Below are 19,977 nucleotides of genomic sequence, written 5' to 3' on the forward strand. Positions count from 1 at the left end.
GTAAAACTTGCCTGCGAGCCAGGAGACATTGAGCAGTACTGGAATCCACCTGTCTTGTATTGATCTCTGTTGGTTTTATTTGAAATAAACCGCAGTTTGAACTAGCCGTTGACTGAGTCCTCAGTGTATACTGGGGGAGGGAGTTGGGCTCTCCAAGTCCGCAGACTTCTTGTATTGCTCGGACATACCTGGGAGTTCCTCTCAACAATGTAGTTGGGGACACCATGAAATTATTGAATTTCACTATACTGGAATGAAACAAATTTCCCTTTGCATGCCATTGCCATTTTTTGGCGTGCATAGCTGTGGAGTTTCACCAGCACCTCCCTGGGTGTTTTCGGAGCTTGCCTACTGTGTGTGCTCTTAGCAATTTCGGCTTCATATTCATTTATTTGGAGTACCAGCAAGGAGAAAAAGGCTTTTATATATGCATTCATGTCCTAGAGCTCAGATATCATCTTCAGATGTTTTATCCTAATATTATCCAGTCTTGGGTGATTCTCCAGATCTTCACATTTATTCTGGAGGTTTTAAAGTGGTCTTCAAGCTCCTATACAGCTGCAGTAGTGCACGCAGATTTGCTCAGCTTGGAATGATCCCTTCTAAGTGATTCAGCCTCCCTCCCAGAAGTTCAATCTCTTGCTCGTCGCTCACAATAGCTGTGGAGGGATCTTCCCTAACCAGACATAATTCATTCCTCTGTGTCAACTTCAAGAACCCCTTAAATGCTGTGAGAGAGTGTTCAAGAATCTTCCTAGTGAGCGCATCTGCCATTTCTTCTCGCAGTTGTAGACCCCTATCTGAACCAGTCACCTGTGCCTCTCTCACCTCTGAATTGTACAACTGTGTTGTCTGCCTGTCCCTCAGTGACAATGGCAGCTGATCAACTCATTATCTTCTTTGGAGACATGTGGCATCACTATACAAGGTTCATAATCCAAAAGTACCCCCTTGATGCAGAGTGTTAAGATCATGGGCAGATGATGGAAGTAGCGCACCAGTGGGTGGCCAGCGCCTTCTCCCCGGAGGATCGGGCTACAACCAAGTGATCTATAGGCGCATGTTTGCAATCTCATATCGATTTTTTTTGTAAAGTATTTTATTAGCATTTGTGCAAATACATATACTTTAATAATTAACAGATATTAACGTAACAAACAAACAGTTAACCAATACAGTCTTCATGTTGTAATATATTGTTCTCGTCAATGTGAGTGAGGAGGGGGCAGGTGTCCAGCGATTCAGACGCCAGAAGGGGTTGAGTTCAAGGGGTTTCCATCTCTCGGGTGGGTTTTAGTCAAATTGCTGTTAGGGGTGCATTCTCAGGGGGGTTTATGGTCCGTGGCGTACTGTATGTCGCGCAGCAGGCCTTTCCATGATTCTAAGGTGTCGTTAGCATTATCGCCGCCTGAGTTGGTTCCGTCTTACCAAGCTCTGGTCTCAGTTTCCGTCCATCTTTCTAGGTCTTTAAGCCATCGTTCATGCCTCGGACCCCCTGGTGACTTCCATGCCATTGCTATGGATCTCTTTGTGAGAATGCAGGCTAAATCCATTAGTTTGATTAGGTGTTTGTATTTGCTCAGTCTGGGATGAGCCCCTAATAAGCATTCTTTTGGGTTCCACTCGTATCTGTTTAGCCCAGCGTTCGTGCAGGTGTTTTTCACCATGGGCCAGAATTTCGCCGTTTTGATGCAAGTCCAGAACATGTGGATCATGTCAGCTTTGTCGTTTCCACACCAGGGGCATTCTGGAGATGCCGGTTTGTTAAAGGTAGCCACCCTCAATGGGGTCATGTACGTTCTATATAAGACATTCAGTTGGATCTGTTTTAATCTGGTGTTTGACACCTCTTTGGGGTATAGTAATATTCGCTCCCATTCATTATCAGATAGCGTGGTTTCCAACTCGGTTTCCCATTTTTGTCTCAGTGATGTGCTTTTCGGGTTCGGTCTGTCGATCAGTTTATTGTATAGGCGGCACACCGGTTTCCAGCCATCAGCTAGGTCGTATATTTCCTGGAGGAGGGGATCTGGAGTGGGTTCCTCTGGCCACATTGTCCATTGCTTTTTGGCAGTTGTCTTGAGGCGATGGTACCACAGAAATTGGCCACTCGCGATTCCTCCGTTTGCTTGTAGCGATTCTAGTTCACTGAATGTGCCCTCTTCAAACATGTCGCCCCATGTGTAAATTCCGGCTCTTTCCCAGTTTCTGGCTGTCGCAAGGTCCGTCTGGGTTTTGCAGGCATCAGCCAGGATGGAATTATTGGGAGTGTAGGGATGTTTCAGTTGTCGGAGGAAGCAAGTTCTAGCTCATATCTGCCTGCCTAGGGTTACTATAATGGAGACGTCAGATGGTTGTTTCATCGGGTTCCAAAGTATCTCCTTGGGGAATAGCTTGGAGGATGATTTCTGCAGTAGTCCAGATTCGGCAGACGGATCATTGGAGAGCCATTTCGTCACATGGCTGAGTGGTGAAGCTAGATAGTACCTTTGGAGGTCCGGTAGTTGTATCCCTCCTTTGTACGGGAGCATGAGTGTGGCTAAGGAGAGTTTATGTCTGGATGACCCCCATATGAAGTCCTTGATTAAAGATTCCAGTTTTTTGAAGAAAGGCGGTCTGATGTAGTGGCAAACATTCACAAAGTAGTATAAGAGTCGAGGGAGGATTATCATTTTGACAATTGCTGCTCTGCCCATCATTGCAAGCGGTAGCTTCGACCAAAATTTCATGGATTTGCGGAGGCCTTTTATTGCTTTTTCCGTGTTATGTTCGTGTGTGAGCTCAGGGGTGTGGCTCACATCAACTCCTAGGTACCTAAATACCTCCGGTTGCCATTTTATCCCGACGTCTGGTAAATCGGAATTGTCCAAGCTCCTGAGTCTAGCTATTGGGAACGCACAGGATTTTGGCCTGCTGAATTCGATCCCGGAGAATAGAGCATAATTGTCTAGCGCTACTTGTGCATTGAGCGGTAGGTCCTTCAGGTATAGGAGAACGTCATCCGCGTACAAGGATATTATGGAATGATCGTTGCCCAGCCCGATACCTGCATCGAAGTGCTGTTTTCTGAAGTAAATGGCTACTGGTTCCAGGCCTAGGATGTATAACATCGGAGATAGCCGGCATCCTTGTCTAGTGCCCCGCTGTATCGCCCAGGATTTGGAGACCATTCCTCCAGTCTTTACTCTCGCTACCGGTGAGTTGTATAGCATCTCGACCCATCGCACAAAGCCTTTGCCAAAGCCGAACTCCCTTAACACCTCGATCAGCCATTCCCAGTAGATGGAATCGAAGGCTTTCATGGCATCGAGCGATAGCACCGCTAGGTCTTCGTCCCTGTCGTAGGTCTCTGCCATAATGTGCTGAAGTCTCCTCAGGTTTGCTGTGGTGTTGCGTCCTGGAACAAAGCCATTCTGGTCTTCATGGATCAGGGTTCCCACCACCCTCACCAGCCTCTTGGCCAGGATTGTAGTCAGAATCTTACTATCGTAGTTTAGCATTGCAATTGGGCGCTATGAATCGCACTTGTTGATAGGTTTGTTGGGCTTAAGTATGGGAATGATTATTGTTTCTTTCATGGAGTTGGGTAGGATTCCATTTTCGTATGCCTCCATATACACCTTGTGCAGGATCGGGGTGAGGGTTGCTTCATACGCTTTGTAGAATTCTGGCAGAAGTCCGTCACTCCCGGGGGCCTTGCATGTAGCTAGTGATCTAATCGCCTCCGTCACATCTTCCACAGTGATTTCTGCGTCCAATAGTTCTCTTTGGTCCTCCGACAATCTTGGGAGCTCTATTTCCTCTAGGGTAGCTCTTATGTCCTCCACAGGTGTTATTGTGTCGTATGCATACAGTTTAGTGTAGAAATCTGCAAATGCACGGTTGATATCTTGCTGCGTCCTGTGGGTTGCCCCCCTTTCATCTATAATCTCGGTTGGGAGGTGTCTTGGGAACTAGGGATGTAACGGTGTACCGTTAAAGATACCGTGAACCACTTAATTGAACAATAATAACCGTCACATTGTTTATACCGTTATACCGTTCATACCGTTAAGTGTGCTTTTCAATCTGATTTGGAAAGGCTGCAGTAAGCAAGTGCTGCGCAGTCTTGGTCTTGCACTGTTGGATGTGCCGTCTGCCAAGTAGTTTCAGTTAGAGCAGTTTTTAATGCCATTCCATAAACACATACTTGACACAAAATCAATATGTTAGCAATAGAAAGAATAGATACAGTGCCAAGAAGGAAAAGGGTTTACTTTGGGGTGGCGGTTTTGTGGTTTATATATTTATAATGGATAATGTTCTCTAAACATATGGCAACGGGGGAATTTCCCTGGTTCTATCATTGAATTTACATATAATAAGTCACACTGCGAAATTCACTGATCTGTCGGTATTCCCTGCTGCCATACCAAAGGGTAACATGTCCGTGATTACTGAACACCTTTTGGCCCGCAAGTAAACTAAAGGCTGTAACGTAAAGAGAGAGTGCGTGTGTATGCGCACAAGCGTATACTACCATCAGCCTCCATTGATCTGTGGCATGCAGGTTATCAAGATGGCAACATGTTCATCTTCACCAGTAGCCAGTGGGGGAGCAAAAAGCCTAAATGACCACTTAAGAAAAGCTATTCAGTTTGCTTTGCCAGTTGCAGCAGGCCCACCCCCCTCTCCACACGTGTGTGTGTTTGGTGGAAGCAAGGCATTTCAGTGGAAAGTATGTTGAAAAGACCAATTCTGGCCCTGGGTGCCTGGTTTTGTTTGTGATGATAAATCTGCCAATTTATGACCTTTTAGAAAATATTTGTTAAGATTAGTTAACTCCACCTGCTATACCGCGATAACCATGATATACCGTCATTTGGCAAGAAGGTTATCGTACCGTCATAAAACTAATACCGTGACACCCCTATTGGGAACTCGCGTTTGCAAAGTCAGGCCAACATTCTACCAGGCTTGTCCGCATCCTTGTGTGCCTTAGCTGTATAAGTCGTGTAGTCGAAATTAGACAATCTGTTCCAGGCAAAAAAGCATCCCTCCCGAGTTTCTTTTAGTTTTGTCAGTGTCCGGTGAGGCATCAATTCCGGATTCCAGGTGCGTAATCTTAGTTTCCAGGTCTTCTAGTTCCGTTTTCGGATGCCTCCCACTCCAGATATCACCTCTCCCCTTGTTACTACTTTCATGGCTTCCCATAGTGTGCCCCAACTTGTCACTGAGCCTTTGTTAATGTCTAGGTAGTCTTCTAGTTTGGTTCCAAGTTCCTCCTTGAATGAGTGGTCTGAGAGTACTGCCACTGGCATTCTCCATAGCGGGATTGGTGGTCTGGGTCCTCCGAGTGTCCATTGCATAACCAGCAGAGAGTGATCCGAGATGAATCTGCCTAGGTACACTGTGGATTCCACCTGTTGTGCCAGCTCTCGGTCTATTGCAGATAATCAATCCTCGTGTGGATCTTGTGTGGGGCCGAGTAGTAGGAGTAGCCTCTCTCGGTGCTATGTTCCCTCCAGATGTCCACTAGGCTGAGGTGTTCTATTGTGGTGTTTAGTGCGTTGGCTTTGGTGTTGTTTAGGTGGTGGGGTGGGGGAGGTCCGATCTGTCTATAGTACCGTTCCTGATGCAATTGAAATCGCCTCCCCATATGAAAGCTCCTTCAGTATCATTTTAGCACTTAACATTTTTAGGTGTGAAGGTATTCCGTGTTGTGGTAGGTATGAGTTTACCAGGCATACAGTTGTGCATTCGATAGTTCCCCCACATTATTAGGTATCTGCCCTCTTTATCGGCTTTGTAGTCCAGTAGCTGGAATGGCACTGTCGGGTTTATCCACGTGAATACTCCTCTAGCGAACTTGGAATAAGGTGCCCCTCTACCGGTCCCTCCCCACCGTTCGGATAGTTTGGATGTGGATTCATCCGTAAGATGGGTCTCTTGAAGCATTGCAATCGAGATCTTTTTTCTGCGCAGGTAGTAATGGATCCGGTTTCTTCTCAAGTATGTGCCCATTTGTCATGCCTGCGCCATGGGCGCATACATTGGCGATCATTATGGACAAATTGTTATTCATTTGTCTACAGAAAACTCTTGTATCAACCGCTATTCACTTTTTGGACCTTATTTCCCATTTGCCAGACTTTGATGCCTTTTTATTTTTCCCCAACTAACTACACTTTGCCATAACTATCTATTTCTGGCCATTCCTATTCGTCATCATCGGAACTATAATCCCCAGGAGCCCTAGGGATCAGCTCTGCTTCCACCACCTCAGGAACAGAGAGGGAGGAGGCAGATTGTATTCAGGTGTGCTGATCCAGGTGCGGCCAATTAGCCTGCCTCTGTGCTGGGCAGGGCGGTATAAAAGCTGCTGCCTACAGGGGCTCAGTCTCTTACATTAAGTGTCCTTCCAGCACCTTTTTGCTTCGCGCTACGTATTTTTGTATGCTGTTCCTGCTCACTCCTGCTTTTGATCCAGTGCCCTGCCGGGCTCTCTGCATTGCAGCCGATCACACTCCGCTGCCTTCTACCTACAGCTTAGTCCGCTGGGCTTCCAGCCTTGCAGCCTACTTCAGTCCTCAGCAGCCTTCTACAGTCATCGGCCCTGCTCCTCTGGGCTCACTCCTTGCTGGACGGCTCTCCTGGCTCCTTGCCTTGCAGCCTGCTACACTCTGCTGCCTACAGCCCTAGCCTTTTGGGCTCCCTGCCTCACAGCCCTGCTCCTCTGGGCTTCCTGCCTTGCCGTGCAGCCTACTTCACTCCGCTGCTCTAAGCCCTTTCCTTCTGGGCTCCCTTCCTTACAGCCCTGCTCCTTTGGGCTTGCTCTTTGCTGTCCTGCTCCTCGGAGCTCTCTACCTTGCACCCTACAGTCCACAACAGTTTACCTGCATATATTACTTTGTTATTGCAATCCCCCTGTTTCCTGACTGCTGCTCCCTTGCTTTCTTCCTTGTTTTCAACCCTCTGTTCTTTATCCCTATCCAATTCTGTTGTACTGCTTTCCCATCATTTCCTTCTGCTAGTTTGCTCATTGACTTCCTTTTTCCTGGATTTGTCTGTTATTGTCTTCTCTTGTATCGTTTGTAGACCCTTTTGTACAGTACTTGTCTGTTGGTTTCCAGCAGGCAACCTCTGCCCCTTCCCTTGTCTCGTTAGACACCCACAGCTGTTGTTCCCAGCCCTGAGCAAACAGCGTGGGCCTCTGTTATAGCAAAATGTGCAGAAGGCTGGAGTTTTTCCTAAGGTCCGTGGAACACCCTTTCCCATATCTGCTTACACCCCAAGAGGGAATCCATTCTGTTGTACCTTATTTCCTTGCTACACTTGCCTACTCTTTGTTCTCTTTTACTTTCAGCTGTGTGTGTACTTATTTGTCCACCTTACTTCGGCACAACCACCCAAACCCTACTTTGGTGCCCTGTGCCACTCTTAACTGAGTGCCATCCGTGACACCATTCCCCTCACATTCCACGTCATCACCCTGAGTTGAGATGCCATTGCGTTGATAATTTGGTCTCTACAATCCAGTCACCCCAGACTTCCCAGGGCAGCTGTTGCCCCTGGTTGTGTGGTTCCTTGCCTGGGTTCCGGAGATCACTGGTCTCTGGGTCTCCGAGGCCGACTGGTCCCAAGCCATTCCCTCCTTGGTGTTTTGAAGACTGCATAACTAACAAAACGATTAACATAACGAACTGGTGCGCCCAGCAACTACAAGTTCCTTTCGGTGCTTAGGCGTCCCCGTGCCGTCTGGACCCATCTGGGTGTCGGGCACGAGTAAGGTCGGTCAGGCAACTGGCCTGTCCTGAACTGTTCGTGGGGGTAGGGGCCTGTGCCTGGCGTGGAGCAGAGTGAGGGCCACATCTATGTAGCTAACTGTTGTGTGGTTTACCTTCTTGGTTTTTATTTGCCTTGTGCCTGTGTTGGCTTTGTGAGCCATGAACCATTCCATGTTTCGATCGATTATGAAGGGGGTTCCTTAGTCTTCCGAAGGTTGTGTGTCTTTACCCTCTGCTAGGTTGTTGTCTTCCAGCCACATATTGGCGGCTGCGGGGGTCTCTAGGAAAATCGCACGGCCCTTGTAAATCACCTTTAGTCTTGAGGGGTATAACAGCATGCATTTCAGATTCAGGTGTCTGAGCCGCGCTTTAATCTGGATGAATGAGTCTCTCCCTCTGGACTTTTTGGGTGTAATCAGGGTAGATGGGTATTTTGGAGTCTCCATGTTCGATGGGTCCCTCTTCTCTGGAGTGCCGTAGGATGATTTCTCGGTCTTGGAAATGGAGTATTTTGGCGATTATAGGGCGAGGATGTGAGCCCGGTGGGGGTATTTTTTGTAGGGATCTATGCGCCCTTTTGACCGAGAAACCTTTTAGCCTTTCAGCACCTATCTCTTGTTGTATCAGGGACTCTATGTAGGCTGTCGGGTTCGAGCCTTCGCTTTCTTCTGGGACCCCAAGTATTCTGACGATACTACGTCTAGCCCGGCCCTCGGCCTCTTCAGCTCTGGCCTCGAGCACGGCCACCTTCCTTTCCAGGTTGACAACCTTAGCTTTCAGTTACGTTGCGTCATCAGACGTTTCTTTTATGGTTGTCTCAGCACTCGTTACTCTGTTAGGTTGCGGGCATCCTGGCGCATTAGTTGTATTTCGGATTTGAACTCACCAATTCTGGAGTCTATGAATGTCCGTAGGGATGCAATGGCGCTTGGTTTTCGGAGGATTCAGATACTTTTGCTTGTACATGTTCGGGGGTGGAAGGACTTGAATGCGGGGGGGAAGACTTTGTTTTGGTGGATATGCATGTGTCCATGGTAGCTGTTTTCCACTTGTTTCTGGCGGACATGATGAGGGGTGTGCCAGTACTCTGCCCCTTCTGTTCCAGGGGTGGGAGCGCCTGTACACGGTTTTCACCTGGAGGGGCAGCCGTAGGATTGGGTGGGTGGACTAGGCTTGGTCCTCAGTGTGCGGGGACTATTCACTGTGCTTTGCGCGGGTTGTTTCCAGGGTTCGGCTAGGTGTCGATGAGTAGCATGAGGACTCTCCTGGAAAGACCGCTCTGGCCTGGTGAAATTAGTTTCCCGGTCTGTTCTTGGGGGAGCGTTCGTAATTGTGCCAGTGGTGTGTAGCTATGGTCCCCTATAGCGGGAGTGTTCGGAGGCCTTGTTAATTACTAGCCCCCTCCCGCGGTTATCCTCACCTCGAGTACTTCGGGCTCTCTGTTGCTTAGGCGGGCGAGCGCCAGAGTTGCTTGAGATGTGGTGTCAGTGCGTCTCCTCAGGGCGTCACTCCCTGGTGTTCCGGCTTTATTGCTCTCCTGTAGGCCGTGGGCCAGCTACTTCTAGTCCCCCCCCCCCCGACCGGTTGCACTTCCCTGCGCGGCAGGGCTGGAGCTCCGTTGTCGTCGGCGTCACTCCCGGGTGTTTCGGCTCTATTGCTCTCCTGCAGGCCAGGGGGCCTCCCCGGCTATTTCAGGGGTCAGAGTCGGGGATCCGGACCCAGCTTCCTCGTGCAGGAGCTTCTTCTTGTCCCACCCCGCCCGGCTGGTTGTCCCTCCCCACCCCCCCAGGAGGCAGGGCTGCAGCAGCGTGTTGTGGTCCGCCGGCGACGATCGTAGTGTCGTGCTGGAATGAGCCCGGGCGGGGGGACGGGGTCCTCCTTAATTGCGATCCGCCTCAGAAGCGCCCACCAGTTTGTGGATTGGGGCTGCTGTAGAGGCGGCCGCTGTTTTCTATCGGCGCCGTTTTCAGTGGGTAGCCACCATCTTAGATCCCATTCGAAGGTAGGGGGGCATTGTTACGATGGCGATCCTGCTGGTCTGGAGGCTTCGATCCAAAATAAAGTTGCGGGATCATGTCGGGAGCCGGTTCCGCTACACTCGGTCTGCTTTTCTTCGTCGCAGGTGTGATTTGGGTCAGGCAAAAAAGATCAAGATGCAGCGTCTCGGCCGGAGCACGGCGCCTCAGCCTCTACTCGCCATGAGCTCCAGGCCACGCCCCCTTGCAATCTCATATCGATAATCGCTCTATCAGTCGACCTACAAGTCAACATGGGACAGTTGTGCCGATTGTAATGAGGCACTCAGACAGCTCCCTTAACTGCTCATGATGGAGACCATCAGCAGAGAAATCTACCATCGTGTGATGTATGCATCATCAATCGCTTTAACTAGGACTCTGAGGCAGGGCTGCTACGATCCCAGAGAACCTGCAAGCTCACTAGCCGAGTCTGATACTACAATGAATTGCTCGGGTTGTGCAGATGTTCAGTCTTAAACGGCAGGCAAAATTCCCAGCCACCATTTTGGGGACAGAGCCTCCGGGATTGGGATACACCTCCAACCTCTTTCGCACAGAGTTCTGCAGCCGACGGGTCTCCCGATTCCACGGTGCCTTGCAGCTCACCCATTCGGCTGCATAGGGAGGAGCACGCTTCCACTTACAAAGGAAAAAGGGATTGCTCCATCCGGAGCTCACAGGACCTGTTCCACACCCAGTGCCACCCTGGGAATGCACTTCATAATTACTGATAATATACTGAATAAGGTTAACATCTCACAGCTAGTTCTCTAAAAATGTATACATCTGCCCAAACGTGTTACTATTGTGGTCAACGATTAAATATGAAAATCCTTTGCTTCAGGTTCACATTAAACCTGGTTTAGAAGGATTAACTGTTCACCTTTTGATAATGTACGATTGCAAATTAAAAAGTGTCTAAAAGTTCAAAGTAATATTGCACAGTATGAAAAGAGGTCTGAACCTTTAATATGCTGAGAAATTGGTCAGATGGGCCACATTACAAGTACAGCGGTGCAGGTAACAATGGTGGTAATGGAGAGGTAATTTATTTACTGCCACATTAACACAGTCATACTGCAAGTTTGTGGTAAGGTGAAGGATTTACCTCCAGTAAAATCCTTCACCTTACCGGAAAAAATAAATATATCAGCAAAATTGGCAGAATCACCACCGACGCTAATTCTGCCAAAATCCTTATAGACTCTGAAAATGGGGATTAACACTGCCCTACAACCACTTGTAACCTCTTGGAAAAGTAGCAGTGACTCGACATTGGCCTCGAAATTACCACTAAAGTCGTAACGAGGCCGAATATCCTGTGATCTTATTCATCATCTCATATACACTGGCTCTTAGCCCAAGAACTGCATCAGATGAAAAATATTTTTGAATTTTTGCCTTAGATATTCCGAAAGGCACATTTATTTTCTACGGTCTAAAAATCCCTACTATTCACAATGTACATGTGGATGCTTTCCTATGACTCATGTCTCTTTACGTAACCATTATCTCTTATTTATTATAGTGTTATGGAAGCTATTTGAACAAGAATATGTAGGAAAATCAATTTTCTTCATAAGATGCAGAGTAAATTGTGTGTTGTGCCCGCATATCTTTTCTCACCAGTCTTGTCCAAAGTATTCCCTTTCGGTTAGATATATAGCACGTGTGTGTAGTAACAATAGTATACGGCATAACGTACAGGGAAACTAAAAAGGAAGGACAATCGACATCTCAGAATTAATCGAGGTATTGAATGATAGTCATGGCTTCACGATATCACCTTTAGTTAAGTAATATTATACATTCATCTTAATTAAGTTCCGTCAGTATTTCTGATGTTCTATAGAGGAGTTTGGCTCTATTCTGTTCTTAATCCCCTTTTCTCGGAGGCATTGGCACATATTTAATGCTAAAAAAATCTGATATGTTTACAACTGTTCTTGTGGTATTGTACCAAGTGTGAGGTTAAGGTTTGTGCGGTTTCCATTTTGAATTTCTCGTAAATCTCTATTTATGCAGTCCGTAAAAGCCCCAATTGTAATCCCAATATAAAATTACATACACAAAGTATTCCACAGATTGTGTAGTCTGTAAGACAATTAATGAAATGTTTAACCTGAACTTTGTTGATTAATCATGAATTGTAGCTGTCGTCACTACCATGGAGTATGCGTTGCGGTGGCCTTTAAGAACGATAATGTCCTTTAATTTTGGATGGTACTTGCTCTCAATACAAAATTGTACATGCTTGATTGTTGCAGAAAAGAGTAGGTTATGTGAACAGTTTCTTCATTTGCCCCATGAGGAGCACAGTTTGCGGTAATGGTCTTGGCTCATCAAGAGTCTCCACAAGGAAATAATTTACTGCTTCGCCTTGTGCGATATCGGGTTTCATTTGCAGCTCTTCAGATGAAAGTGTTGTATTTTATTTGATCATTTGGTCATCACAACAATGGATGTCCTCTGGCTTGTCATCCCAAGCATGTTCGGCCTCTTGCTGTAACTATTTGTTTCCTTCATGGAAGTGGACGTCACAGTCAGCCTGTGTTTTTAACAGTGGCGGACAGTACTTTGGGTATTTCTTTTTCAAAGGAAATAGGGGCCAAGTGAGCTGCACTCTTACAACCCCCTTGCCACAATTTTCAGCAGAACTGTAAATATTTTGGAATGCCGATTTCTTTATAAAATCAACATGAAGGCTGCCCCCAAACCCCACCCCCCGCACCGAGTAAAAGGGAGTGTAATGGTGACCTGCAAACTCTTCCCTCAGTCTTGCTTTTCAATGAGGAAAAGTTCTGTGCCTGATACTTCACATTCATACTCCAATTCAGGCCTGTAAAGGTCCTTCCATGTTACTTATCCGTTTTACGCATATGGTTCAACACAGGGGGCTGCCCGTTTCGCATATTCCTTTTTTGCTGCATTTCCCAGAACTTGAATACCAAGACGCAGCATATGAAATTTCAGGGCATAATGCAACTCGCCACCATGCCGACTTTCGGCACCATATATTCTCTCCCTTTTGTTTTGTATTTTGATTAGTCTTCTGCTCTCCCTAAGTCAGAAGTGTATATTGTTTTTAGCTTGTGATTTTTTTTTGTATGAATCAATATTGTAAAGCTGTGTAAATAGCTAAATCAAAACAAAAAAAATATATATATAGATATCTTCAAAGGCATGCTATTTTCTCCAAAGCTCTTTATTAGGCAGAGTGTACATTAACTTTACAGAAAAAGTTAAACAGCCTGCCACACATTTATTTGTATTAACAATTACAAAACAAAGTAGGAAAACTGCACCATAAGTACAACGGAAAGGGGAAGAAAACGGAAATGGAAGAAAAGGAAAATGGAGTAAGAGAAAGGGGGATGTGATGGAGGAGGGAATAAGTCAGAGGGTGTACCAATCGGGAGGGGAATAAACGGAGCAAAATGAATCATCCAACCCCGGAACCAAAACAAAGTACTGCCATTCCTTGCTTAGATCAAAACTATTCCCACTCTACCCATTATTGCAAACCTAGCAATCAGGAAATGAAAACAAAATTAAATAGCCGCAGGAGATACTTCTCATGTAGGGGGCACCTCCTCTTCTAAACCCCACTTCTACTACAAAACATTCTATGAAAAGACTTTACAGCTTCAGTGTCAATTTCTTCCCATAAGTGTCCACCATACATTTCACCAGGTATCATATCATACAGATGCCCACACATGCACTTCTCCTAGAAGCTTCTGAGTGTGCAACATTTCATGTTTGATCATGAACTATGCACCCAAATCGGGAAAGGGGTGCATTTCTGACAGGTAATTCCAGTGGCCCAATAGTCGCAGGATTCCCCAGAAGCTCTTCTGTTGCAACATTTGGAGCCCCCACCACTATTCCACCATCAAATTCGTTGGGGAACGCACTGGATATCATTGCAAGTCAGAAAGAAAATATTAAATTGCTTAGCATTGTCACAGTGCCCTACAATCTTGTTGAGTACAGACTGCAAAGTTTCACACTGGCATATTCTGCTGCTTCTATTTTTGTTTTCTTCCATTTGCTCACCATTTTACTCTCGATTTCCAGGGTGTCCAATGCTCTTTTGCCAGAATCGACTTTCCCCTAAATTGACTTTAATTGGTTATCTGCCTCCCTCAAGCCCTGCTCAGGTGCCTTTAGATGGCCCTTAAATAATTCCACTCGAGATTCAATAGGACACACTGATCATTCTCACTTCCCACTGCTGATGTAGTACCCAATGGTCATCAGCACATCCTGGAAGCATCTTGCCAAATTAGCATCAGATGTGGAGCAACCACCTCTGCTGGCAGCGTGCCAGGCAATCGTGGGTGAAAACATTAGCATTAATCTCTTTTGTGGTTTTTGTCTTCTATGTCTTACCCTGCTGGACCTAGATTTGCCCTCCCTAGCTTTTCCGTCCTGCAGAGAGGCTGATGGGTTCAAAATGCCATATGTACACAACTCTGCCAAGGGCCTCAATTAAGCCCCGCTTCCTCTCAGAATGTTAAGACTGTGGAGTGATTTTTAGCAATCACCCTACATAGAAGGCACAAAATAAGCAGCGTTGCATGGCAATTTGCTATATCACCCTGAAGGTTTGCTAGTTCAATCGACACTTGTGTATCACTGATATTTAAATTACCTTGTTCAATGAAAGCACAGCTCACCCAGCATTCCTACCTTGCCCTCACCTCTCATCGGCTCACTACAAGGTCAAAGAGGCAAGAGCAGCAGTTATCTTCTCCACTCTGAAAATGGCCAAACGACGGAGTGCTAGGCAAGAAACATTCTCTCCTTTAAATAATTGCAGACCAGATGTAATCAGGATATTTTTGTTATGCTATTTCCTGTTTGTGAAAGACCTGCATGTGTTCACTTTATTTTTTTTATTTATTTTTTTTTTAAAACAGTCCTGCAATTCCCTTCCTAAAAATGGTAAGTTACATAATGCATAATTATAGTATTGCTTCTGTAAACCACTGCATAGTCTTTAGGTTTTTCAATAAAGTTTAAGTTAGTGTATCTCAATCTCATTCTGTAAACTATATTAATTTGCTGGGGAACTTGCATCATATGGCCGAGTGCATGCTTTTGAAAATGTACATAAGCACACAGCCAAATGCCTTTGATGACAAACCTAGTTCTGTGCTGTGCATGCATCTGTGCAACTAATGCTCAACCCATGAGCTGATCCCAAACTCCTTGACGTTCTATCTCATCACCCTGTGAAAGTGAGATGACCATAAAACGGTTCGATCCTCCTAGATGGCAACTTTTTCTTTTCACTGCTGCCTCATACAGTGTTATATTTTTATTTAGGGGGATCTCCCCCCACCTCCAAGACCCCGTTTTCTATTATCAAGTCCCTATTCCCCACAGCCCCTAGCCCTCTCCCCCTATTTTTCGATACGTTTTTCAGCCGACACGTTTCAGTAAAAAACTCCATGGAAAAAGCCTGGCGATGTAACAATGTTGTACCCACAAAACTACAATACTCCACATAGTTTGCCAGTTCTTGCCTGCTATGCCACCCACTCCGTGTAGTCTTACTGTCAAGATAAGCTTGCCCCCCTGTAATTTCTGCGTACCTGGTGTCTTGGTCCGTTGACGGTCCAGGGTAGTTAAGTAGTTGGCATCCTATCTGTTCCTGATGTATAGTGAGGGAATCCACACCCAGTCTGACGCTAGGTAATGGCTACTAGCCAGAAACAGGAAGCTGTCTCCCAGAATCACGGAAAGGACCACCCTCATATCCACGTGGTGCCAAGCAGTGCAAAGCACAGGACATGGGAAGTCCAAGAGAAGCTCAACAATAGGTTAAGCAGAAAAATAGGAGAAACAAGCAAGGCCAAGCAGGGAGAGCCGTTGGGTAAAAGAGGAGCCGGAACAGAGCTGAGAGAGAAAGGACTCGGCGTGGCAGAAGGCAAGGAGGAGTGAGACAACAAACAAGAGCAGGTTCCAAAGGGAAAAAGCACAGGAAAACGCTGGAAACAACAGTAAGGACTAAGCACAGGCTCAGCAGCGCAACCTCAGTGAAGGAAAGGGTTGCAACGGTGTTCATGTTTTTATAGTGCTCTGCAGTCAGTGACGACGCCGCAGCAGCAGCAGTTAACATGTTACCCATAACAAGAACCCAAGCCACACGCACAGCCCATGCACGCAAAGCAACCGCTGGTCCCCGGCGCGGCCACAGTGAGGAAAAGATGGTGGCGCCCAGGAACCGGGGACATTCCGGCAGGAAGAGTCGGGGAAAACGGTACAGCAACCTCCAGCGGGCGGACCACGGAGGAAACGCATGGCGACCAAGATGGCGAGGTGTTGTGACACTTACTTTCTGTACTCTTACATAACGAATACACAAAGCTACCTAGATGTTTACGCAAAGAAGTGATCACTAGTCTCAATAAGTACGTACATCAACAGATCTACTTCAATACCATACACTGTAGTTACCCTACAGAGCTTGCTTTGCTCTACAATTAGGATTGCAGTGTACAATAACAGCTGGCGAGAGAGCTGGCCAATCCGGAATCTGGGAACACAAGGGGAATCTGCAAGTAGCTTCCGCATTTCATGCCAGGCTGCTGCGCCTCTGCCCAGCCTTCACCTGGCCCTAGGAGGTGGTGCCCCAGGCAGAGTTTCCACTGGAATGCCACTCCTCGACCATCTGCACACTCACCTGCAGGTCCTAGAAATACTCATTTCCAATCCCGGACATTTGTGCAATTTAGTTTTTAAGCGAAGCATGAATTGCGCAAAGCCTGGTTCCCAGCACCCCAAATGTCACCTCACAGCGCTAACGGGAATAAATACTGATTTCATGGATGTGCAGGGCTCGAATGCTGCACTTGTGCTTACTTACCTGACTTGGGCTTGAGAATTATTAGCGGCCCTGCCCTATCCCCGAAAGTGGTAATTAACACTATATTGAAAACAGTTGCCATCAATGACAGGCAAGGGCAATCTTGTCCACTTGAAGCCGACATGTTTGCATGTGTTAAAATCACGGCAAAAAGGCTGTGGTTTTGCTGCTGCAATCCATGTAAACGATGCGGGGTACACCCCCGCAACCCCCAGACCCATTATACCATTTAAGGGGATCGGGGGACACAACCGAAATCCCCGCCCCCCTCTCCCCCTTAAATGGTATAATGGGGTACACCTTTACCGGGTCAAACTACAGCGATTTTATGTAAAGGCGATATTTTTGCTGCGATTTTATTACTGCATACCGCGGAAAATTGCCTTGGCTGGCGCAAATCCATACAACACGTACTTCGTCTCAGGCTATGATTTTCCTTTAACATTGTGAACCCTTTGGTTTTATGAAACGTCTGAACTTCTAGTTACACAGAAAATGATGGGTTAAGCATGTAATATACGGGGCATTCCCCTGTGCAACACTGACTACACCCAGATGCACAGAACCTTGCACTGAAATGTTTTCAGAGCCTTTTTATCTTATCTATTTAGGTCCACTCATTTAGCGAACATTTTACAGGCACTCCTCACTAATGTCTTATTTCAGCAGTACACGGAAATGCAGTTGTGTGTCAAATTGTATGTCTTGGGTACATTTAACATTGGGTGACATTTTAAAAATTAGTACAACATTGCTAATCAAGAACATTTTAATTTACAAAATCTGCCATTTCAATTTTTGAAAACTATACAGATATCCTGGGTGCAGTAAGAGAATTGTTGAAGACCGTTTTGATTAGACGATATACGGTTTGGACAGGATTTTTTTTTTTTTTTTTTTTTTTTAAAAGAAAAAGCGGTTGGCCCTGGAAAGACCTCAAATGGCTGAAACACGCGTTTACTGATAGTAGTTAAATCAGTAAGAACTTAGACTTGGAAAAGTGCATTTGTCAGTTTAACCATTTGTGGACATATAGATTCTAGAGAGACTATGCAAGAGAGTTGGGAGTGCAGGTTTTTGAGCTGCTAAATGAAAGGTAGTTCCCAGGTTAGCTGAAAACAGACTGCTTAAGTAGGAGTGAAATGGCTGTCAAAGTGTGCATCCTTTTACTTTCACATCTACGTTTTCACTGAATGTTCAGGGGTTACTTCAGACGCGCTTGACAAGATTAAGTCAGTTCCAGAAAACTGGTACACATGCAATGATGGGATAAATAGCTCAAAACAAATGCTTATATATTTCATATGTCCGAAACTCATACTGTGTACCATCACAGTTCCTACATTGACCATGTGTTAAATAGCATTGATGGATCCACTTCCACTGTAGATTTTGTTTTGTGTCAAAATGTGCTAAGCTTGGCTTGGTTCTTCATCCAATGAGGTGGAAACATACCACCCCCTGATGAGACGAGCTTTATCAAAACTTCCAAAACATTCTATGCCAATTTACCATAAAACTGCCTCTTTCAATGTTTGGCAGGTGACCGATTACAAGTACAAATGTCTCCTTTATGGCGCGGAGTTCAAACAATGCTAGTACCAATTGAAAGCTAAAGCTACGAAATGGAAGGGAACATTACTCAGAAACACTACTTTTTATAAAAATAAATAAGAAAGATGCAAGACAAATGACCTCCAACTAATACTGGCACAACGGCAAATTTGATTAAATGATCCTTAAGTTGCATCTACCGAAGGGATTCCAATAATTCCCTTTAAAAAAAAAAGGGCAAAGCATTTTCCAATTTTTTTACTTAATTTGAAATAAACTTTAGTAAGGGTTCCACTCGTCAACACTGTATGGGCACCCTTAGCCTGCCGTTTTTCCAATCTATCCCAACAGTAGTTTGAGTGTGATCAACATATCTGCAATAAAGCATAGTTCACAGCATTTGAATATTTTGAATATTGCATAAATGAACCTCTAAAAAGCAATTTGTGGTCTTGGTTAACTATTGTGCTAGAATCTGAACAGATAAGAAATATGGCGGATATTTTCACAGTGATTAACTTACTCTGGTTCTCCTGGTCCTCCGGTGGCTCAACAAGCCCATGGAACTCCACACCCACATGGATCTCGATCCCCAATATTAAAGCCACTTTTAGAAGTATCAACTGCAGCTGGCGGATACCTGGAGAAAAGGTAGAGTAAAAAAAGTCATGTAAGGCATCTAAAAAAGAAACAAGCAAGTCACCCAACATTTTTAAAATACATTTTGGAAACTGTATAAAGCAGTGGGGCAAAGAATTTGAGGAAGGGTGACAGAAGCGCTCTTCAGCTCATAACAGGCAAGTGTATTCAATCATGTAGGCAAAGGTATTTGGAAGAAAGGGGATGATGGACTAGTGGTTGAGCAGTAATTGTTGTGCGCAAACCAAAGTTTCTTACCAATAAGTATAGTTTGAGTACCTTTTATAGGCTATCCCCCACATCACCCACCACCACCAAACAATTAAAATGTTGCCATAGCAACTCGTGTTAACACGATTATGAATGAGCGCTACATAAAGCCTTTTTTGTTCGAAGGCCAGAAGGTCAGTTTTATCCATGTGTACAACCTATGCCCCCAAATAGGGAATCTGGTTTATGCAACTGTTTCACTTACTGTGGAAGAGTCAAGCAAAAGTCACCCTTGAATTGCATGGTTCAAACAAGTACTGGTCAGGTACAAGCAAAATCACGCATCACAGAAGTTAAATCAAATAAAGAAATGAAAGGCAACCAAGTTTGCATCCGCTTTAATGACTGGACTGACAACACACTTGTCTATCCCGTTCCTAGACGGGGACAGCGGTAATTGGAGACATCCACCTTAAAACCGAAATCATGGCATGTTTACAGTTGACATTTGACTAAGTGGGTAAAAAGGATAAAGCGTAAAGAGATCGCGATTTGCACAAGATCAAATCATTTTGGTCAAATATGGAAGCAGAGATTATGATCCGGATAGTCTACATCTGGAATCACCAAATTGGAAATTGAACCAATCTCGTCCCTCTCCTCACAAACCTTTTTAATGGAATATTTTATTTCATGCTGTGCTTAGTTTATTACAAAGAGTTCACACTTCTCAAATAAGCATATATGGCAATAGATTTGACCAAGAGTACACAATTTCAAACAAGTGCTGTAAATGGGAATAGAATCACTGGAATCAATCAATGATCAATTCCTCAATGACAAAGAATTTCTTTTTTGTTCAATCTTTATTGACTTTCAAACTGGTACAGCCAGTTACAGAAAGTGGGCATGT

At 45.4% G+C, this 19,977-nt stretch overlaps 1 protein-coding gene across 19 annotated transcripts in view; it reads right to left on the minus strand.

Moving 5' to 3' along the window:
* Nucleotides 1-19,977, minus strand: part of MICAL3 (microtubule associated monooxygenase, calponin and LIM domain containing 3) — a 2,299,897-nt gene that overhangs the window by 1,629,531 nt on the left and 650,389 nt on the right. For all 19 annotated transcript variants that reach the window (XM_069628665.1, XM_069628668.1, XM_069628663.1 and 16 more), the window contains one exon: nt 18,739-18,855. In XM_069628665.1, coding sequence (XP_069484766.1) covers nt 18,739-18,855 — 117 coding nt within the window. The remainder of the gene's footprint in view (nt 1-18,738; nt 18,856-19,977) is intronic.

This window comes from Ambystoma mexicanum, chromosome 12 (genome assembly GCF_040938575.1).
Source record: "Ambystoma mexicanum isolate Mex_15411 chromosome 12, UKY_AmexF1_1, whole genome shotgun sequence".
NCBI lineage: Eukaryota > Metazoa > Chordata > Amphibia > Caudata > Ambystomatidae > Ambystoma > Ambystoma mexicanum.